We start from the raw sequence: 24,147 nt of genomic DNA, 5'->3' as shown, positions 1-24,147 counted from the left end.
TAATTCCAGATTTTTATTGAATTCAAATTCTACCATCTGCTGTGGCAGGATTCGAACCCTGGTCCCCAGAACATTAGCTGAGTTTCTGGATTAAGTGTCTGACGTTAATACTACTCGTCACTTCCCCAAATTTTCCTCCACTTTTGGTGACAATATCTTCACCTACAGGAACCCCGATTTTGGAATTGCCTCCAAAACCTCTCCACCATCTCTACTCATAGTTGCAGTTAAAGTTTACCTCTTTGTTCGAGCCCTAATATCTCCTTTTGTAGCCTGGTGTTAAATTTTGTTTGGAAGTCCCTCCTTGGGACAATTTACTGTGCTGACCATAAGACATCAGAGCAGAATTAAGCCACTTGGCCCATCGAGTCTGCTCCGCCATTCAATCATGGGTGATATTTTTCTTATCCCCATTCTCCCGCCTTTTTCCCATAATCCCTGATCCCCTTATTAATCAAGAACCTATCTATATCTGCCTTAAAGACACACCAATGGTCTGGCCTCCACAGCCTTCTGCGGCAAAATGTTCCACAGATTCATCACTCTCTGGCTGAAGAAATTCCTTCTGATCTCTGTTTTAAAGGATCGTCCCTTCAGCCTGCGTTGTGCCCTCTGATTCTCGTTTTTCCTACAAGTGGAAACATCCACACCATGTCCAATGACTGTAAAATGCAGGTTGTTTCTGCTGATGAGCTATTTTGACTCGTGATGATTTTGTGTGTTCTGTGGCTGTCCAGTTGTCCAGGTTTCCAGCAATGGTAAAGTGAGCCGTATCCGATCGTTGGGTAAGAAGCTGGCATTACCCATGGTTCCCTTGGACCGTCCTTCACCTCACCTTGAGATCTCATTGGTGCTCGAGTTCATTGGGTAAGCAACAGCTCATAACTAACACTGAGGAGGTTGAGAATAGTGAGGTGATGGATAAGGTTTCTAGGTCGCAGCAGTGTATTGGCAGGTGGGAGAGTAGTTTGAAGTGTGTATACTTTAATGCTAGGAGCATACACGATAAGGTGGATGAAGTTGCAGCCTGGATTGGTGCCTTGGACTTTGATGTTGTGGCCATTTCAGAGACATGGATAGAGCAGGGACAGGAATGGTTGTTGCAGGTTCCGGGGTTCAGATGTTTCAGTCAGAGCAGAGAAGGTGGTAGAAGAGGGGGAGGCGTGGCATTGTTAGTCAAGGACAGTATTACAGTGGCAGAAAGGACGTTTGATGTGGACCTGCCTATTGAGGTAGTATGGGCTGAGATTAGAAACAGGAAAAGGGAGGTCACCCTGCTGGGAGTTTTTTATAGGCCTCCAAAAAGTTCCAGAGATGTAGAGGAAAGGATTGCAAAGATGATCCTGGATAGGTGCGAAAGTAACAGGGTAGTTGTTATGGGGGACTTTAACTTTACAAATATCGATTGGAAAAGCTATAGTTCGAGTACGTTAGAGGGGTTAGTTTTTGTCCAATGTGTGCAGGAAGGTTTCCTGACAGTATGCAGATAGGCCAACAAGAGGTGAGGCCGCATTGGATTTGGTACTGGATAATGAACCAGACCAGGTGTTAGACTTGAAGGTAGGTGAGCACTTTGGTGATAGTGACCACAATTCGGTTACGTTTACCTTAGTGATGGAAAGGGATAGGCATATACCGAAGGGTAGAAGTTATAGCTGGGGGAAAGGAAATTATGAGGCGATTAGGTGAGATTTAGGATGCATTGGTTGGAGTAGGAAACTGCAGGGGCTGGGAACATCTGAAAGCTTGTTCAAGGAGCAGCTACTGCGAGTCCTTGATAAATATGTACCTGGAACAGACTGAAGGATAGCAAATGTCGCCCTCTTGTTCAAGAAGGGGAGTAGAGACTATCCTGGGAATTATAGACCGGTGAGCCTTACTTCTGTTGTGGGCAAAGTTTTGGAAAGAATTATAAGGGATAGGATTTATAATCATCTAGAGAGAAATAATTTGATTAGGGATAGTCAACACGGTTTTGTGAAGGGTAGGCCGTGCCTCACAAACATTATCGAGTTCTTTGAGAAGGTGACCAAGGAGGTGGATAAGAGTAAGGCAGTTGATGTAGTGTATATGGATTTTACCAAAGCGTTCGATAAGGTTCCCCATGGTAAGCTACTGCAGGAAATGCAGATGCATGGCATTGAGGATGATTTAGAACATAACATAAGAAATAGGAGCAGGAGTAGGCCAACTAGCCCTTCGAGCCTGCCCCGCCATTCAATAAGATCATGGCTGATCTGTCTTGGCTCAGCTCCACATTCCCGCTCTCTCCCCATAACCCTTAATCCCCTCGCTTATCAAAAACCCATCAACCCGCGTCTTAAAAATATTTAGCGAGGTAGCCTCCACCACTTCAACGGGCAGAGAATTCCAGAGATTCACCACCCTTTGAGTGAAGAAGTTCCTCCTCAACTCCGTTCTAAACCGCCCCCCCTTTATCTTGAGGCTGTGCCCCCTAGTCCTACTATCCTTTCTGAGCGGGAAGAGTCTCTCCACCTCTATCTTATCCATCCCATTCATCATCTTATACGTCTCAATGAGATCTCCCCTCATTCTTCTAAACTCTAACGAGTACAAGCCTAATTTATTCAGCCTCTCCTCATAGCTCAACCCCCTCAACTCCGGTATCAGCCTAGTAAACCTCCTCTGCACTCCCTCCAAGGCCAAAATATCCTTGCATAAGTACGGCGCCCAAAACTGCACACAGTACTCCAGCTGCGGCCTCACCAATGCCCTATACAGCTGCAGCAAGACCTCCCTACTTTTATATTCAATCCCCCTCGCGATGAAGGCCAGCATCCTATTCGCCTTCCTGACCACCTGCTGCACCTGCAAGCTGGGTTTTTGCGACTCATGCACAAGGACCCCGAGGTCCCTCTGCACCGTCGCCTGATGCAGTTTTTCTCCACGTAAGTAATAATCCTTCCTACCATTATTCCTACCAAAGTGGACCACCTCGCACTTGCCAACATTAAATTCCATTTGCCATTTCCTGGCCCATTTGCCCAGCCTATCTAGATCCTTCTGTAGACTCTCCCCACCCTCCGCACAATTTGCGTTTCCACCAATTTTGGTGTCATCAGCAAATTTCGACACCCTACACTCGGTTCCCTCCTCCAGATCATCTGTATAAATGGTAAATAGCTGAGGCCCCAGCACCGAACCCTGGGGCACTCCACTAGTCACCATCCGCCAATCCGAATAGCACCCATTGACTCCCACTCTCTGCCTCCTATTTGACAACCAGTCCTCTATCCACGCTAACACCCTACCCCAACTCCATGCCCCCTTACCTTCTGCAATAACCTCTTGTGAGGTACCTTGTCAAACACCTTCTGAAAATCCAGAAAGACCACATCCACCGGCTCTCCTCTATCCACCGCCCTAGACACATCCTCATAGAACTCCAGTAAATTTGTCAGACACGACTTCCCTTTAAGGAAACCGTGCTGCGTCTGCTCTATCAAGCAGTTCCCTTCAAGATGCCTCGCTATTTCCTCTTGATGACGGATTCTAACATTTTACCTACAACAGACGTTAAACTAACAGGCCTATAATTCCCCGCCTTTTGCCTGGCACCCTTCTTAAACAACGGTGTAACATTAGCGGTTTTCCAATCTTCCAGCACTTCCCCGGAATCCAGCGACGTCTGGAAAATAACCACCAAGGCATCCACTATCACCTCCGCCATTTCTTTCAGAACCCTCGGATGCATTCCATCCGGTCCTGGGGACTTGTCTGCAATCAGCCCCTCCAGTCTGTCGAGCACCACCTCTCTAGTAACAGTAATGTCATCGAGACCCTCCAGTCCTACCACCTTTCCATCTCTAACATCCGGCAAATTATTCACGTCCTCCTCCGTGAAGACAGAAACAAAAAAGTTATTCAAGACCTCAGCCATTTCCCCATCCCCGACCACTAAGTCCCCCTTCTCATCCTCTAAGGGTCCAACGTTCACCCTAGCCAGCCTCTTCCTTTTCATATATTTACAAAAACTCTTGCTATCCTTTTTTATATTAAGCGCAAGCCCAGCTTCATAGTTTCTCCTACCCTTCTTTATCAACTTCTTTGTCAATCTTTGTTGACATTTAAACCTCTCCCAATCCTCTTCTCGCCCACTACTCTTAGCTACTCTAAACGCCTCCGCTTTTAATTTAACACTTTCCTTCACCTCCTTCGTTATCCACGGCTTATTACCTCTCCTCCTACGGTCCTTTTTGACCATCGGAATAAATTTCCGCTGAGCACCAAGAAAGATCTCCTTAAAGATCCTCCACTGCTCCTCAGCAGACCTACCTTCCAGCGCGCTCCCCCAGTCCACATTCGCCAATTCTTCTCTCATCCTACCGTACTCCCCTCTGTTCAAACAAAGGACGCGTGTCTGGGAACCCACTTTGTCCTCCTCCATCTGCATCAGAAACTCCACCATACAATGATCACTCTCCCCAAGAGGATCCTTCACCACAAGTTCCCTAATTCTACCCGCCTCATTACATAGCACCAGATCCAAGATAGCTCGCTCCGTTGTTGGCTCCAACACACACTGTTCCAGGAAACTATCCCGGCAGCATTCCAAGAACTCCTCCTCAAGCCCACCACGTCCAACATGGGTCGACCAATCAATATGCAGATTGAAATCCCCCATAACTACGGCCGTCGCATTCCTGCACGCCGCACTTATTTGCGCGTTAACAGCCCGCCCCACCTCCAGATCATTATTCAGGGGCCTATAGACGACACCCACCAGCGTCTTCCTCCCTTTGCTGTTCCTAATCTCTACCCACAACGATTCCACGTTCTGCTCCTTGGCTCCAATATCATCCCTTGCTACCACCCTGATGCTATCCTTAGCAGTTTGGATCAGGAATTGGCTAGCTGATAGAAGACAGAGGGTGGTGGTTGATGGGAAATATTCAACCTGGAGATCAGTTACATATCGCAGGGATATGTTTTGGGGCCACTGCTGTTTGTCATTTTTATAAATGACCTAGATGAGGGTGTAGAAGGATGGGTTAGTAAATTTGCTGACAACACCAAAGTTGGAGGAGTTGTAGACAGTGAGGATGGATGTTACAGTTTGCAGAGGGACATAGATAAGCTGCAGAGCTGGGCCGAGAGGTGGCAGATGGAGTTTAATACGAAAAAGTGTGAGGTGATTCACTTTGGAAAGAGTAATAGGAGTACACAGTATAGGGCTAATGGTAGTGGACTCTTGGTAGTGTCGAGGAGCAGAGAGATCTCGGTGTACACGTGCATAGATCCCTGAAAATTGGCACCCAGGTTGATAAGGTTGTTAAGAAGGCGTACAGTGTATTAGCTTTTATTGGTAGAGGGATTGAATTTCGGAGCCGTGAGGTCATGTTACAACTGTACAAAACTCTGGTGCGGCCGCACTTGGAGTATTGCGTACAGTTCTGGTCGCCGCATTATATGAAAGATGTGGAGGCATTGGAAAGGGTGCAGAGGAGGTTTACCAGGATGTTGCCTGGTATGGTGGGAAGGTCTTATGAGGAAAGGCTGAGGGACTTGAGGTTATTTTCGTTAGAAGAAGGTTATGAGGTGACCTGATTGAGGCATACAAGATGATCAAAGGATTGGATAGGGCGGACAGTGAGAGCCTTTTTTCTCGGGTGGTGATGGCTAACACAAGGGGACATAGCTTTAAATTAAGGGGTGATAATTATAGGACAGATGTCAGAGGTAGGTTCTTTACTCAGAGGGTGGTAAGGCCGTGGAATGCCCTGCCCGCAGCAGTTGTGGACTCGCCAACTTTGTCCTGCCATCATTAATGTGTTTTAATGAATGACTTAATAACCATTCGACCCATTGCGTCTGCACTGACCACAATCCCACCAAGGCCTATCCCCATAACCCCACCCTGCTAGTACCCCTGAATCTAAAGGGCAATTTATTATGGCCAATCAACCTAACCCACACATATTTGGAGTGTGGGACGAAACCGGAGCATTTGGAGGAAACCCACTCAGATACAGGGAGAATGTGCAAACTCCACACAGACAGTGACCCAAGGCTGGAATTGAACCCGGGTGCCTGGTGCTTCGAGGCAGCAGTTTGAACCACTGTGCCATCATGCTGTCCGGAAATATTATTTATTTACCTTTTGTTTTATAAATTTTACTAACTTTATCTGCTTAATACTATTTGGAGCAGACCATCATCAATCCCTCAGCTAATGTGAGCAATATCAGTGATTCTATTGTTATCACATTGTTTATGGAGGTTTTTACACCCACATTGGCTGGGATTTGCTGCTCCCTTTCAACTTGGGAGGGTTTGGCAACGAGAGCAAAAAGTGTTGGTGGAAGACCAAACTAGTATTCCAGTTTGGTGTAAAAGCAGGAAGAAGTTGTCCCGTCCCGCTGTCAGTGGCAGGCTGCATTCCCCACCAATCATTGTAAAAATGAGTGTCTCATTATTGGGCCCATACCCCCACACCCACAGGGTGTGATGTCAGAATGGCTCAAAGCACAACAGGTCTCCGAAGGCATGCCGTACTCCCAGGAGATCTGAGGTGGTGGCGGGTGGAGGGTTATGGCAGGAGAGTGCCAGGGGGCCAAGTTAATGCCAATGCTATATGACGGAAATGCTTTTATTGCTATCAGCAGCCCCCACACTGCCTTTCCTGTCCATCATCAGCTTTTGCCCATTGGCTGATGCACTTCCAACAGTAATTACATTTTGCAGGGATTGCAGTGACTGAAGTGCTTTGAAATATCCTGAAATCATGAAAAATGCTACAGAACCATAAATTCTTAGTTCATGTGCCCGTGTACATATAAAACACAAATTCTGCATCTGTGAAATTAATCAGAAAATGCTGGAAACAGCCACCTGCCAGGATATGTCAAGACAGGCCCTTTATACCAGGTGAGGCTCCTTGTTTTCTGCTGATAGCTGCCTAGTTACCTGCTGGGGGACCAGGTTGTTTGATGCTTGGTTGAGTGAATGTGCCTTAATGGAGTTGGACAGGAGGTCATGCTGGATAAACTATTGGCCTCCTGCTAATCATGCAGCAAGCTGTACTCAGGGCTTCAGACTTCGTAAGATGCTGTAAAGGCAAACTCATAGTACAGCCTCCAACGGCAGCTCCAGTCATTATATCTAGAAACAAGGCAGGACATTTGTGAAGGTAGATGAATGGAACCCAGAATATTACTTCACATTAAGCAGGACTGTAGGAACAATTTAAAATTGATAAAAGGGAGAGCTGATTTTCTCCCAAGGCAAGGAGTATTGTGAAGAGATTGTAAGGTGGTTAGCTCCGAATGCAATTGGATGCTACAAAGAACAAAGAAAATTACAGTACAGGAACAGGTCCTTTGGCCCTCCAAGGCTGCACTGACCATGCTGCCTGACTGAACTAAAACCCCCTACACTTCTAGGGACCATATCCCTCTATTTCCATCCTATTCATGTATTTGTCAAGATGGCCCTTAAAAGTCACAAATACATCTGCTTCCACTCCCTCCCCCGACAACAAGTTCCAGGCACCCACCACCCTCTGTATAAAAAATTTGCCTCGTACATCTCCTTTAAACCTTGCCCCTTGCACCTTAAACCTGTGCCCCCTAGTAATTGACTCTTCCACCTTGGGAAGAAGCTTCTGACTATCCACTCTGTCCGTGCCCCTCATAATCTTGTAGATTTCTAGCAGGTCTCCCCTCAACCTCCATCATTCCAATGAGAACAAACCAAATTTCTTGAACCTTTCCTCATAGCTAATGCCCTCCATACCAGGCAACATCCTGGTAAATCTTTTCTGTCCCCTCTCCAAAGCCTCCACATCCTTCTGGTAGTGTGGCAACCAGAATTGAACACTATATTCCAAGTGTGGCCTAACTAAGGTTCTATAAAGCAGCAACATGACTTGTCAATTTTTAAACTCAGTGCCCCGGCCAATGAAGGCAGGCAAGCATGCCGTCTGCCTTTTTGACTACCTTCTCCACCTGCATTGCCACTTTCAGTGACCTGTGTACCTGTACACCCAGATCCCTTTGCCTATCGATACTCTTAAAAGTTCTGCCATTTACTGTATATTTCCCATCTATATTAGACTTTCCAAAATGCATTACCTCACATTAAACTCCATCTGCCATCTCTCTGCCCAAGTCTCCAACTGATCTATATCCTGCTGTATCCTTTGATGGTCCTCATCGCTATCCGCAAATCCATCAACCTTTGTGTTATCCGCAAACTTACTAATCAAACCAGTTACATTTTCTTCCGAATCATTTATATATATTACAAACAGCAAACATCCCAGCACTGATCCCAGAGGAACAACACTTGTCACAGGCCTCCATTCAGAAACACACCCTTCCACTGCTACCCTCTGTCTTCTATGATCGAGTAAGAAGTCTCACAACACCAGGTCAAAGTCCAGCAGGTTTGTTTGGTACTACAAGCCACTAGCTTTCGGAGCGCTGCCCCTTCATCAGGTGAGTGGGAGTTCTAGAACTCAATGGGAGGTCTCGCAATGCCAGTTTGAAGTCCAGCAAGTTTATTTGGTGGCATGGGCCACTGGCTTTTGGAGTGCTGCCCCTTCATTGGGTGAGTGGCAGTTGTTACTGTGTTTACCCCAGTCCAACGCCGACATCTCCACATCGTGGCTCCGATGACTGAGCCAGTTTTGTATCCACCTTGCCAGCTCACCTCTGATCCCATGCGGCACTGATGGTACAGGAATCTGGTGGGATGAATTCTGAATGGTGAAAATGCCCTTTTCTCTCTCCTGACACTGTGTCTAGCTCCCTGTGAATTCTCTAAGGTGAGCTGTTAATGTCAGAATTTAACCGAGTTTAGTGTTTGAATTTGAGCACAGACAATACCTCATGTGCGGTAAATTCTTACTGAGCCCCAGCTGATGATTTTCCCTTGGATTGATTTTGGTGACAGTAATGAACAGTTCAGAGAGGAGGCTGCAGTCTCTGGGATGATGTTTGCCTCTGGTTTGCCAGGCTGTGCATGTCCCCTGCTAGTTACAGCTCCCAGGATGCTGTTCCTAATGCAGTCTGTGATAAGAGGCAGTGTTCATATCACATTGCAGTGTTGCAATTCTGGCTCAAAGAACACGTGATCATCAGGAATTAAATAATGGTTTCATAAACTTAAAAGATTTTTACCCATTGTGCCTCAAAATAAGTTCTTCCATCCGGTTGTGCTAACTTGTCCTGTCTATTCTTTGTTGCTGTGTTTAGATTTCTAGATGCAGTTTTTCTTGGTGTCCAGTAGGTGGCTGCAGACACCATAGGATTTGTCAGAGACTAACATGCAGTCTGCCCAGCCCAGTCTTGGAGAGCTGGGTTTTTTTGGGAACATTAAGTTGTTTGCAACATTTGTGTAGTGTTAATTACAGAAATTGTAGGTAGTTAATCAATTCTTCACAACTACCTGGCTAGCCATTGCCTCACAGCTTTGTACTAGACTGCCGATGTTAGATACAGCTGCCTTCTGTGGGTGTCCTGTCTTTATGGTGGTTCCTACAGATGATAGCCTGAAGTCGATATGATATCAGCTAAGCTCTCAGGCCCTCCACAAGAACACCAACTGCTGCGTACATGGAGTAATTGCCATATTTTCACCAGCACCTTCTCAAGCCACATTAGACCCAAAACTAGATCACTGGGAGCAACAAGGAGTAGGTTTTAGGGGCAGCATGGTGGTACAGTGGTTAGCACGGCTGCCTCACAGCACTAGGGACCCGGGTTCGAATCCCAGCCTTGAGTGACTGTTTGGAATGTGTACATTCTCCCCGTGATGCGTGGGTTTCTTCCAGGTGCTCCAGTTTTCTCCCATGTTCCAAAGATGTGCAGATTAACATAGAAACAAGAAACAATGGCTGATCTGCTGTTAATTTTGATCATGGCTAATCATCAAATTTTAATATCCTGATTCCCCCCTTCCCCCATATCCCTTGAATTCCACACATTCAACACCCCCTGGGTGAAGAAATTTCTCCTCATGTCAGTTCTAAAAGAATTAGCCCTTATCCTCAAACGATGACCCTAGTTCTGGACTCCCCCACCAACGGGAGCATTCTTTCTGAATTTATCCTGCCTAACCCTGTTAGAATTTTATAAGTTTCTATGAGATCCCCTCTCACTCTGCTTAAACCCCAGTGAATATAAACCTAACCTACTTAGTCTCTTATTATGTGACAGAGGACATCCTTCCTCAGGTAAGGACAATGCAGTTAGCTGCATAGTGTCGGGGGGGGATTAGCAGGATAAGGGCCTGTATGGGGACGTTGTTGGTGCAGGCTCGATGGGCAGAATGGCCTCCTTCTGCACTGCAGGGGTTTAGTGATAAGTTTATTACCCCTGGGTTTGGGGGGTGGGATGATGGGTGAGAGTTTAGTTGTATCGGAGTTTGGGTTTAGTTGTATTGGGGTTTGTGGGGGTAAGGGTTTAGTTGTATTGGGGTTTGTGGGGGTAAGGGTTTAGTTGTATTGGGGTTTGTGGGGGTAAGGGTTTAGTTGTATTGGGGTTTGTGGGGGTAAGGGTTTAGTTGTATTGGGGTTTGTGGGGGTAAGGGTTTAGTTGTATCGGGGTTTGTGGGGGTAAGGGTTTAGTTGTATCGGGGTTTGGGAGTGAGAGAGTTGCATCGGAGTTTGTGCGTGGGTGGGGGGTTGGTGGGGTGAGGGTTTAGTTGTATCTGCTGCTCAGTTTGGACTAGCTTTGCTTTGCTGCTTTAAGGAGGAGGTTGTTTTCAGTCAGACTGATGGTACCTCCTCGGTATAGACATGTCTGCACTGTTTGCTGGCACACTGCCCAGTGCCTGGGGTGCAGATGGATGGTCTGCTGTGTGCTGTTCTATTGCATCGTCTGAACAGATCAATCAATTTACTCAATGGCTTAGAAAGTGAATAGACAAAAACTTTGTGAACATAAAAAAACAGAGACAGGGTTCAAAAAAGTTGAGTACATCGAACCAAAGGGGAAAGAAAATTACAGCACAGGAACAGGCCCTTCGGCCCTCCAAGCCTGCACTGACCATGCTGCCCGACTGAACTGAGACCCTGTACCCTTCCGGGAACCAAATCCCTCCATTCCCATCCTATTCATGTATTTGTCAAGACACCCCTTAAAGCTCATTGTTGTATCTGCTTTCACTAACCCCCATCACCCCCAACGTGTTCCAGGCACCCACCACCCTCTGTGTAAACAGAAACTTGCCTCAAACATCTCCTTTAAACCTTGCCCCACACTATATGGAACTCTATATTCCAAGTGGGGGTCAGTGGTAAAACGCTGAGCAGCACACCTACATTTTGCGCATTTATACCTCTTCCTCCTTTTTTATTTAACCACAGTAACTTCATTGCAGTGTTACTGTAAGCCTAGTCGTGACAGTAATAAATAAACTAAACTTCCTCTCACACCAGCACACTATAATCAGCATATTTCCAGTTTCCTGGTCATATGGTCGTCACACAGTCAACTCCATATTTAAGAAAGCCCACCAACGCCTCTACTTTGTCAGTGGACTGAGGAAATTTGTCATGTTACTTACAACTCTCACCAACTTTTCCAATCCACCATAGAAAGCATTCTTTCTATCACAGCTTGGTATGGGCCCTGCTCTGACCAAGACTGTAAGAAACTGCAAATGGTCGTGAATGGAGCCCAGTCCCTCACTCAAATCAGTCTCCCATCCATTGACTCTGTCTACATTTCTTGCTGCCTCGGAAAAGCAGCCACCATAAACAAGGAACCCAAGCATCCCAGATCTTCTCTCTCCCATCTTTTTCCTTCTGAGGTCACATATCAACTGACTCGAGAATAGCTTCTTCCCTGCTGCCATCAGACTTTTCAATGGTCTCACTGTACATCAAGTTGATCTTTCTCTACACCCTAGCTATGACTGTAACACTACATTCTGCACTCTCTCTTTTCCTTCTCTATGAACGGTTGTTTTCTCTGTATCATGTGCAAGAAACAATACATTTCATTGTATACTAATATATGTGACAATAATAAATCAAATCATTGGTGTGCTATAGCAAGTTATCGGAGGCCAAGATTAATAGAAAGTTGTACTCAAGACACAAATGTACCTGTGACTGCTTCAATCAGGGGAAGAGAGAAGATGTATAGGTTAGGTTGATTGGCCATGACAAATTGTCCCTTAGTGTCAGGGGGATTAGCAGGGTAAATATATGGGGTTGTGGAGATAGGAGCTGGGTGGGATTGTTGTCAGTGCAGACTCGATAGGTCCAATGGCCTCCTTCTGCATGTAGGTTCTATGATTCTATGGACGCTGGATGACTCATGGGCACAGATTTAAGGCAATTGGCAAAAGCGGAAGGGGTGACATTTTAATACAAAACTGTAAATGCAATGAAATGGTTTGGATTTGGAATGTGGCACCTTGTAGGATAGTAGATACAGGTTAAATAGTAGCTTCACAAAGGAATTGGATAAATATTGCAGGGAGATGGGCAAAGAACAGGATAGTGGAATTAGCTGCATTACCTTTGTAAGTTTTAACACAAATTTAATGGACTGTATGTGCTTTTCTATAATTGAACAAAAATTGTAATGAGATCTGGAGCCAAGTGGCCCCAGTGGAACCCATACTGAGCCTGGGTGAACAGGCTATTGGCACTGCAGCCTGGATATTGCCAGGGCCCATAGCCTGTGCTGTATGCAGTGTGCTCAGTCATTTCATGATATCCTATGCAGTGAATCAAATAAGCTGAAAACTGGGCCTGTGATGGCTGGGAACCTTAGGAAGAGCCATGATGGTTAGTGTCAGGTGGTTTGGGGAGGGAGGGGGTTGTGCTGTTACAAAGAACAAAGAACAAAATCAGCCCAGGAAACGGGCCCTTCGGCCCAACGAGCCCACGCCGCCATCTCAACACCACCAGTCCCCCTGTCCACCCACGACCCCTGTCTGTTGATTAGTCTGTGTAGCTTGTGTACTGGGGGGGGCGGGTGGGGTTGCGCTGGAGGGCAGAGAGGGTTGTGTGTTGAAGTAAATGCTGTCTGTGGTTTCTAAATTTAGAAAGCTGTTTCTGGAGGATGTTGGTTTGTAACGACATTGATTTTTCACAATACAAATAGTTCTGAATGTCATGACTTTTCTTTGCCTGCAGTTTATTTGTCAGGAGTTGTGAAGCTATTTGAGTAGAGAATCCTTACTGACATTGGTAGATGCTGTAGGTTTAATGTTTAGAGTTGATTTGTCATTTAAATAACTTAGTTGCAGACAGCCTCCTGGACACACCAGCGTCAGTCTCATACCAAGAGTTTACTGCTGGCCTGTGTTTTAAGCGTGTTGGAACTCTCTCCTGTAGAGAATCATGAAGCTGTGCTTTGAGTACTATTGTTCTCGTATTCCATTGGGATTGTTCCTAGTTGTGGAATTTGCACCATCACTCTGTAACTCCTCTCTACAAAATACTGAGGCCGGGATTGCGGGGCCCGGCCCGACGGCCGGGATTGCCTGGTGCCACTGCTGTGAATGGAGATGTCGGAGAGCATCAAATTCTTCATTCTTGCTGGCAGCAGTGGCCGGTCAGAGAATTTGGTCTCAGTGTCTCCCTCCCCCTCTACCTCACCCACTTCTCTCTAGACTCGAGTTCCATGCTGTAGAGTATGAGGTTTCTCACCTCTTCCTGACCTCTTCCTTTAGCTCGGATTCTAGGTGGGAACCAAGCTGTTAACGAGAGCAGATATCAACAAAACATCCTCAGATCAGATACCAAGTTATGTAATGGTATTGTTGCTGGCTGATTAATCCAGAGACCCAGAGTAATGCTCTAGTGACCTGAGTTCAAATCCCACCATGGCAGATGGTGAAATTTGAACTCAATAACTTCCTGGAGTTGGAAGTCCAATGATGATCATGAAATTATTGCCAATTGTTGTAAATCTGGAAATCTGCTGTCATTAAGCTGGTCTGGCCTACAGATGACTCCAGATTATACAGCAGTGTGGTTGACTAAAACATCATGAAATGCCTTCTGAAATGCCACTCAGTTTAAGAGCAATTAAGTACGGACAAAGAATTGCAGCAGGTACACAAAGCAGTTTTGTGTATTGGAAGCACTTTGTAAAGAACCTTTGGTACAGTACTAGCAAAACAACTTCTGAACATAGACAGAAGAATGGTTGGAGAGCAGGGGGAGAGGGCAAATCAAAACCTTGTAGAACTGGGAAATGTGTTGGAACCGCTTACATTTACAGCATACAGTAATATACATAAAATACTTTGAACACAGAAACAGGACACTTGCCCCAGCTGATTCCTTGTCAGTGTTTACACTCCACACAGGTTTCCTCCCAGCCTATTTCAGGTATTCAAACAAAGAACAAAGAAAATTACAGCACAGGAACAGGCCCTTTGGCCCTCCAAGCCTGCACCAACCATGCTGCCCGACTGAACTAAAACCCCCTACCCTTCCAGGGACCATATCCCTCTATTCCCATCCTATTCATGTATTTGTCAAGACACACCTTAAAAGTCACTACAGTATCTGTTCCACTACCTTCCCCGGCAACAAGTTCCAGGCACCCACTACTCTCTGTGTAAAACATCTGCCTCGTACATTTCCTTTAAACCTTGTTCCTCGCAACTAAAACCTGTGCCCTCTAGTAATTGACTCTTCCACCCTGGAAAAAAGCTTCTGACTATCCACTCTGTCCGTACCCCTCATAATCTTGTAGACTTCTATCAGGTCTTCCCTCAACCTCTGTCGCTCCAGTGAGAACAAACCAAGTTTCTCCAACCTCTCCTCATAGCTAGTACCCTCCGTACCAGGCAACATCCTGGTAAATCTTTTCTGTACCTTCTCCAAAACCTCCACATCCTTCTGGCAGTGTGGTGACCAGAATTGAACACTATATTCCAAGTGGGGCCTAAGGTTCTAAAAACACAAATCCATTCTGGCAGCAGTGGGATGCAAACCCACACCTCTGCAGAAACTGAAATCTTAATCCAGTATCTTAGACTGCTGGGCTACACTACCATGTATCAGTATATCCTTCTATTCCTTTCTCCCTCATGTTTATTTAGCATTCTCTTAATCCATACAGCTGGCCTCCTTAAAATAGCAAATCCAATGTTCTAACCACTCTCTGGATAAAGATGTTCCTCTGAATTCCCTATTGGATTCATTATTGAGTATTTTATATTGATAGTCTCTAGTTCTAATCTTGCCTGCAAATGAGAGCCTCTGAATGAAAGGATACATTCATCACTAAAAGCTCACCAGAGGTTTGCATGGTCATTAATAAATGCAAAGCAATAGATTTTACTTCTAAGGGGCTGGAACTGAAAACTGGGAAAGTTGTGCTGAAGCTGTATTGAACTTTGGTGAGATTATATTTAGAGAGTACTGCATGCTGTTCTAGGTCCCCGAGTATAAAAAGCCATTGTAGTGGCTGCAGAGAAAGCTCAAGGTTCCAGGCAGCATTTGTAGTGGAGAAAGTGAATTAATGGCCAGAATTCTCCCACCCCGTCTGCCACAGAATCGGAGCAGGTGAGGGACAGACAATGGACATGTCTGATGTCCTTGGGCAGGATTTTCAGGTCTTGCTCGAGTGAGGCTGTTAAATCCCACCTAATGATTTAGGTCAGTGACCTTTTGCCAGTCAACTCTGTTTCCCTTGCCACAGATGCTTTATGATCTGCTGCATATTTTAGCACTTTTTCTAAAGTCTTCACTTGAAAGATTTGAACACTGATACACTAGTGCAGCACTGAGGGAGTGCTGTACTGTTGCAGGAACTATCTTTCAGATGAGAAGTTGAACTGAGGCTCTGCCTGCTGTGCTCTGTGTACAAGGTCCCATGGCAGTATTGAAGATGAGCAGGTGGGATAGGGTGAGTTAAGTCCATTGGTGTGGCCAATGTTATGCTTCAAATAATAACACAAAACCAGATTATACAGTTGTTTTTCTCTGTGGGATCTTGCTGTGCACAGGGTGATTGCTGCATTTCCAACATTACAACAGTGACTTCAATTCAAAGCCATTTCATTGGTTGGAATATGCTAATCTCAATAAATATGCCATATAAATACAAGTCTTCTTCCTCTCTTTTCCAAAGAAACAGGTTTTTCCAGCCTCTTCAATTTTTCCTGATAGCCCATAGTTTGGTATCATTCTTGTTTGCACTTTCTCCAATGCCTCCATTAACTATTTATATTATAGAGATGAGAACGTTTGCAGCACTCCCAAGTGTTGTCTAACCAAGGCTCTATACAGCTTTCCTACAACATCCTTGATTAAATTCTATCCCTTGAGAAATGACGCAGTGCTTTATTAGCAATTGTTTTTATGGCTTTATGAACCTGTGCAGCTATCTTTAGTGACTGTTTGTTTCTATCAGAACCCTGGATTCCTCAGTTCCTCGAATCCAGTTAGACTCTTGACTCTGAGGCCAGAATTCCAGCCCATGTCCCCCTTGGGTTCTGAGGTAGGTGGAGTGCAATTGCATGGATGGAACTCCCACCATCCTGACCTAGATACAATTTTACCTTGGGATGGGCAGGGCTCAGATAGGAAGCCTGCCCATGCCCTGGCTCAGGACTTTAAGTAGCCTCTTAATGGTCATTTATGACTTTTTCCTGCCCTACCTCAATTTTTAGGCTGGTCGACACCCAATGCCTAACTGAAAATGTTCTCAATTTCAGTTTTGGGCAGCAGTGGGTGGGTTGGGGGACAGCCGGAGCTCAGTCAGTAGCCCCTTCAGACTGGGCATCTTCCCTCAGGAGCCTGGAGCTGTAACTCTCCCTGCTCCCTCCACCTGCCCTGCTCCAGAAGTATGGTCCCGGCACTTTGTCTCAGACATCACATTGCAGTACCTCTTCCAGCCACTGCAGCGCTCTGCCTGGAGGGGCAATCTGATTGGCTGACAGCTCTCCAAGACGGACTTCCATCCAGGGACGGATGGACTGCCCGCTGCTGATAAATACTCAGCTGAGCGGAAAAGAGCCTTGGGCCTCTGAGTTGGCAGCAATGCATTTCCCACTGACTCTCAGGCTGCCAAACATTTGCCAGCCTGAAATTCAGGCCTTATTTTCCAAAGGATATATGACCTTCCTATTTGCACCATTAAAATATATTGCTTCATACTTACCAATAATGTGATTTATTTGCATTTCTTTCTGCAGCTTTGTTAATGATTTCCATTATGTTATTGCAGTCTTCCAGCCATTTCCCAGTTATTTGTCATCTGCAAATTTGGAATTGTAATTCAATTCCAGATCATTTATATATTTTTTAATTAATTCTGTGCGGCGTGAGCATCACTGGCAAGGCCAGCATTTATTGCCCATCCCTAGTTGACCCTCAGAAAGGTGGGTGAGCTGCCTTCTTGATCCATTGTAGTCGGTGAGGTGCAGGTACATCCACAGTGCTGTGTTCCCTGGTATCTGCTGCTCTTGCCCTTCTAGCTGGTAATGGTTGTGGGTTTGGAAGGTGCTGCCTAAGGAGCCTTGGAGTGTTCCTGCAGTGTATTTTGTAGATGGTGCCCACAGCTGCTACTGAGCATCAGTCGTGGAGGAAATGGATGTTTGTGGAAGGGATAGCAATCAGCGGGCTGCTTTGTCCTGGATAGTGTTGAGCTTTACAAATATTGTTGGAGTTGCACCCACCCAGGCAAGTGGAGAGTTATCCAGCATATTCATGACTTGTGGCTTGTAGATGGTGGACAGACATTGGGGAGTCAGCAGATGAGTTACTAGTCACAGCCTTTGATTTGTGGTCTTTGATTTGTTTGCCATCAATCCGCAGGCTCTAAAAATCTTTACAAAATAATTCAAACTCTGACTCGGTCAGCTGAGGTATTGTTTATCAGTGATTCCTGCTTTGCTTCATCTGCTTGTACATTCTTTGCAGCTTTGGGCCTGAAGTTTACATTTGGTTGGGGGGGTACCCAAAGTCAGCGGGGTGGAGTGGACGTGAAACCTGCCCCCTCCTGAGATTGCATTGTTAATGAAATATTCCACTGGCTGGCCAGTTAACTGTTATCCAGTGTGAAACAGGCTCTGTGAATGGCTGAGTGTTGCCAAAGAGAGGGCGGGGGGGCGCGATGAGAAATGGGAGCGTGTGGGTTGGCACTTCCAACATGGCCCTTGGGGGACAGCTGCTGAAGAGCTGTCTGAGGGAGCTGCTGACACTAAAATAAACGTCAGCAGAAAAACTGTACTACATGTGTCTAGGCAGCAGAATCATACACAGACCTTAGTCCCCAGATACACTTGTTCGTTTAATTTGAGCCCTGACTTTCATCTCGCCTTGGATTGAGGTTGCAGCTGAAATGTAAAGGTTGCCTCGATAATTGTAAAGGCAGAGGCAGCATAAAACCCCAGTCAATTGCTGCTTAATTAATTTAATTGACTTTTTTATTGTTAGCGGATAAGTTTCTGACTCTCACCCACCGATTGAAATATCACATGAGAGCACAGTGACATGCACCTGATGTCTTCTTGCACAATTTTACATGCTTAAAATCCTGTCCCCTGTATCTAATGAAAGTGCAACATCAGCCTGCTGTATGTTTCTGAAGTTTTCACATTGACCTCAAATGGATCTCAATCCTGGACCATCACAATCTAATCCTTGTTGTTTTGTTTTTGCAGAGCTGATCTGGGAGTTGGTGACTATAAGGTAAGCATTCTAAGTAGAATCAAACTTATTGATCTAAATCTTCCTTCAGACTGTGAGAGGAAGGGGGGTTTATAGTGTACATAAGAACATAAGAAATAGGAGCAGGAGTAGGCCATCCAGCCCTTCGAGCCTGCCCCACCATTCAATAAGATCATGGCTGATCTGTCGCTGCTCAGTTCCACTTTCCCGCCCTCTCCCCATAACCCTTAATCCCCTCTCCTATCAAAAACCCATCAACCCGCGTCTTAAAAATATTTAGCGAGGCAGCCTCCACCACTTCAACGGGCAGAGAATTCCAGAGATTCACCACCCTTTGAGTGAAGAAGTTCCTCCTCAACTCCGTTCTAAACCGCTCCCCTTTTATCTTGAGGCTGTGCCCCCTAGTCCTACTGTCTTTTTTGAGCGGGAAGAGTCTTTCCACCTCTATCCTATCCATCCCATTCATCATCTTATACGTCTCAATGAGATCTCCTCTCATTCTTCTAAACTCTAACGAGTACAAGCCCAGTTTATTCAGCCTCTCCTCATAGCTCAACCCCCTCACCTCCGGTATCAGCCTAGTAAACCTCCTCTGCACTCCCTCCAAGGCCAAAATATCTTTGCGCAGGTGCGGCGCCCAAAAATGCACACAGTACTCCAGTTGCGGCCTCACCAATGCCCTATACAGCTGCAGCAAGACCTCCCTACTTTTATATTCAATCCCCCTCGCTATGAAGGCCAGCATCCCATTTGCCTTCCTGACCACCTGCTGCACCTGCAAGCTGGGTTTTTGCGACTCATGCACAAGGACCCCGAGGTCCCTCTGCACCGTCGCCTGCTGCAGTTTTTCGCCCCGTAAGTAATAGTCCTTCCTACCATTCTTCCTACCAAAGTGGACCACCTCACACTTGCCAACATTAAATTCCATTTGCCATTTCCTGGCCCATTTGCCCAGCCTATCTAGATCCTTCTGCAGACTCTCCACACTCTCCGCACAATTTGCCGTTCCCCCAATCTTGGTGTCATCAGCAAATTTCGACACTCTACACTCGGTTCCCTCCTCCAGATCATCTATATAAATGGTAAAAATCTGAGGCCCCAGCACCGACCCCTGGGGCACTCCACTAGTCACCATCCGCCAATCCGAATAGCACCCGTTGACCCCCACTCTCTGCCTCCTATTTGACAACCAATCCTCTATCCACGCTAACACCCTACCCCCAACTCCATGTCCCTCGACCTTCTGCAATAACCTCTTGTGAGGCACTTTGTCAAACGCCTTCTGAAAATCTAGAAAGACCACATCCACTGGCTCTCCTCTATCCACCGCCCTAGACACATCCTCATAGAACTCCAGTAAATTTGTCAGACACGACTTCCCTTTAAGGAAGCAGGAGTAGGAGGATTAAGTAGGAGCAGGGGGGATTATATTGTGGTTTGGGCCCATATTGTGGGGGTAGGGGAGTTTATTTTGCGGTTAGGTTTATATTGCAGAGATCTGGGAGTTTACATCGCAGTTAGGGTTTACATTATGGGGGGATAGGAGAGTTTATATTGTGATTATTGTTTGTAGTGTGAGGATAGGGGACTTTATATTGCATTAGGGTTTGTAGTCTTACATCGGTGATAAGAAAATTATTGGAAAAAACTCTGAGGAACAGGATTGATCCACACTGGGAAAGGCAGGGATTTATCAGGGATAGTCGGCATGAGTTTGTTGGTGGGAGATCTTGTCTAACTAACTTAAGGTTTTTGAAAAGGTAACTACATATATTGGTGGGGGTAGCACAGTTGATGCAGTTTACATGGATTTCAAGGTCCCACATTGGAAGGCTGGTCCAAAAGGTTCGAACCCACGGAATCCAAGACAAGTTGGCAAATTGGAATCAAAATCGGCTTGTTATTAGGAAGCAAAGAACGAAGGTGATGGGTTGCATTTGTGATTGGAAGTCTATGACCAGTGGTATACCACAGGGATCGGTGCTGGGACTCTTGCTGTTTGTTGTGTACGTTAATGACTTAGATATGAGTGTAGAAGATATAATTAGTAAGTTTGCAGATGACACGAAAATTAATGGTGTTGTTGATAATGAGGAGGATCATCTGAGGTTACAGATTGACACTGATCAGCTGGTAAATTGGGCAGTACAATGGCAGATGGAATTTAATCCTGGTAAGTGTGGGGTGATGTATTTTGAGAGATCTAATAAGAGCAGGATTTACACAATGAATGGTAGGTCCCCAAGGAGTGCAGAGGAGCAAATGGACTTTGGTGTACAATTCCATAGATTCCTGAAGGTGGCAGTCCAGGTAGACGGTGGATGAAGAAGGCATATGGAATGCTTGCCATCATTAGCTGGGGCACAAAATATAGGAACAGGGAGGTCTTGGTACAAATTTAGCAAACATTGGCTAGGCCATTGATGGATTATGTGCGCAGTTCTGGTCACCGCACTATCAGAAAGACGTGATCACACTGGAGAGAGAGTGCACCAGGGTGTTGCCTGGGATGGAAAGTTTCAACTATGAGGAGAGGCTGGATAGGCTGGGTTTGGTTTTTTTCCTGGAGCAGAGCAGGTTGAGGCAGGATCTGACAGAGGTATACAAAATTATGAGAGGCATAGATAGGGTAGATAATAAGAATCTTTTTCCCATGGCAGAGATGTCATAGGTTTACGGTGAGGAGTAAGTGGTTTAGAGGGGATCTGAGGAAGTTTATTTCACCCAGAGGGTGGTGGAAATATGGAACATGCAGCCTGAGAGGATGCTGGAGGCAGAGAGACTCACAACATTTAAGAAGCATCTGAACGAGCACTCTAATCGCCAAGGCATAGCAGCCTAAGGACCAGTGCTGGTAAATGGGATTAGTATTGATGGTTAGCAGAGACATGGTGGGCCGAAGGGCCTTGTGTCGGAGGAAGCACTGGGATATTTGCACAGCTTCATCCACCGTGAGTTTAAAGTTATTGTCAGTGATGTGTTCCTGGATCCAGTGAGGCATATCCTCACTTATAGTTTTTCCTCGAATACCTCTTCCTAAATATTGAGCAGCGTGCATGATTGCATCAAAAGTCAGGATTTCATTCTCATGGATTTGGAACTGATTCCGTGTGTATTCTAAACGGGCTTTCAAAATTCTGTTCTTGAACCTCCACAGTTCCTGATGTGTGGGTACATCAACAGTGCTGTTAGGGAGGGAGTTCCAGGACAGTGAAGGAATGGCAATTTATTTCCAAGTCACGATGGTGAGTGAGTTGGAGGGAATCAAGTTTGAGTGTTGTTGGAGCTGCACCCATCCATGCACTTGTAGAGTATTCCATCACACTCCTGACTTGTGCCTTGTAGATAGTGAATAGGGTTTGGGGAGTCAGGAGATGAGTTACTCACCACAGGATTCCTATCCTTTGAGTTGCTCTGGTAACTACGGTATTTATACATTGAGTCCAGTTTAGTTTCTGGTTAACGGTAATCCTTAGAATGCTGAAACTGGAGATTCAGCGATGGTAATGTCAATGGGTGATAGTTAGATTCTCTCTTGTTGGAGATGGTCATTGTCTGGCATTTGTGTGGCGCAAATTTCACTTGCCACTTGTCAGCCCAAGCCTGGATATTGTCCAGATCTTGCTGCATTTGAACATGGACTGCCTCAGTTTCTGAGGAGTCGCGAATAGTGCTGAACATGGTGCAATCATCAGCGAACATCCCCACTTCTGACCTTATGATGGAGGGAAGGTCATTGATGAAGCAACTGAAGATTGTTGGGCCTCAGACACTCCCCTGAGGGACTCCTGCAGAGATGTCCTGGAGCTGAGATGACTGACCCTCCACAGCTACAACCATCTTCCTATGTACCTGGTCTGACTTCAACCAGCAGAGAGTTTGCCCCTTGATACCCATTGATTCCAGCTTCGCTAGAGCTCCTTGATACCACACTCACCTGATGTCCAGAGCTGTCACTCTCACCTCACCTCTGGCATTCTGCTCTTTTGTCCGTGTTTGAACCAAGGCTGTAATGAGGTCAGGAACTGAGTGACCCTGGCAAAATCCAAACTGGGTGTCATGGAGCAGGTTATTGCTGGGCAGGTGCTGCTTGACAGCGCTGTCAATGACCCCTTCCATCACTTTACTGATGATCGAGAGTTGACTGATTGGACGATAATTAGTAGGGTTGGATTTGTCCTGCTTTTTGTTTATAGGACATAGCTGGGCAGCTATGTTCTTAAGTTCTTATGTTTCCTGATAGTTATAGCCCATAGTTTGGTATCATTCTTGTTTGCACTTTCTCCAATGCCTCCATTAACTATCATAGAGATGAGAACGTTCGCAGCACTCCCAAGTGTTGTCTAACCAAGGCTCTATACAGCTTTCCTACAACATCCTTGATTAAATTCTATCCCTCAAGAAATAACGCAGTGCTTCATTAGCACTTGTTTTTAAGGCTTTATGAACCTGTGCATCTATCTTTAGTGACTGTTTCTATCAGAACCCTGGATTTCTCACTTCCTCGAATCCATTTAGACTCTTGACTCTGAGGCCAGAATTCCAGCCCATGCCCCCAGTGGGTTCTGAGGTGGGTGGGATGCATTTACATGGATGGAACTCTCACCATCCTGACCGAGATACAATTTTACCATGGGATGGGCATGACTCAGATAGGAAGCCTCCTATCTCACAAAGATGAGTGGAAAAGCAAATTGCGCGGAGGGTGTGGAAAGTCTGCAGAGAGATCTGGATAGGCTGAGCGAGTGGGCGAGGACCTGGCAGGTGGAGTATAATGTTGGCAAGTGTGAAGTTATCCACTTTGGCAGAAATAATAGTAGGAGGGATTATTATTTAAAAGGCAAAAGCTGCAGCATGCTATGGTGCAGAGGGACCTGGGGTCCTTGTGCACGAATCACAGAAACCCAGTCTGCAGGTGCAGCAGGTGATCAAGAAGGCGAATGGGATGTTGGCCTTTATAGCAAGGGGGATAGAATATAAAAGAAGGGAGGTCTTGCTGCAACTGTACAGGGTACTGGTGAGGCCGCAGCTGGAGTACTGTGTGCAGTTTTGGTCGCCGCACTTGCGCAAGGATATTTTGGCCTTGGAGGGAGTGCAGAAGAGGTTCACTAGGCTGATACTGGAGATGAGGGGGTTGGACTATGAAGAGAGACTAAATAGACTGTGTCTGTACTTGTTGGAGTTTAGAAGGATGAGGGGGGATCTTATAGAGACGTATAAGATAATGAAAGGGATGGATAGGGTAGAGGTAGAGAGATTCTTCCCGCTTAAAAAGGATAGCAGGACTCGAGGGCACAGCCTCAAGATAAGGGGGGGTGGGGGGCAATTTAGATCGGAGTTGAGGAACTTCTTCACTCAAAGGGTGGTGAATCTCTGGAATTCTCTGCCCGTTGAAGTGGTGGAGGCTGCCTCGCTAAATATATTTAAGTCACGGGTTGATAGGTTTTTGATAGACAAGGGAATTAAGGGTTATGGGGAGAGAGCGGGAAAGTGGAACTGATCCACTTCAGATCAGCCACGATCTTATTGAA

General features: G+C 45.9%; 1 protein-coding gene across 2 annotated transcripts in view; it reads left to right on the top strand.

Annotated features, from left to right (window-relative positions):
- The window catches only part of pcgf6 (polycomb group ring finger 6), an 87,702-nt gene that overhangs the window by 16,003 nt on the left and 47,552 nt on the right, over positions 1-24,147 (top strand). For both annotated transcript variants that reach the window (XM_080205353.1, XM_080205352.1), the window contains exons 6-7: positions 738-867; positions 18,610-18,637. In XM_080205353.1, coding sequence (XP_080061479.1) covers positions 738-867; positions 18,610-18,637 — 158 coding nt within the window. The remainder of the gene's footprint in view (positions 1-737; positions 868-18,609; positions 18,638-24,147) is intronic.

This window comes from Carcharhinus amblyrhynchos, chromosome 17 (assembly GCF_965287045.1).
Source record: "Carcharhinus amblyrhynchos chromosome 17, sCarAmb.v2.hapA, whole genome shotgun sequence".
In the NCBI taxonomy this organism is placed as follows: Eukaryota; Metazoa; Chordata; class Chondrichthyes; order Carcharhiniformes; family Carcharhinidae; genus Carcharhinus; species Carcharhinus amblyrhynchos.
Note: the sequence above shows the minus strand (reverse complement) of the source record. Positions and strands in the feature narration are given on the sequence as shown.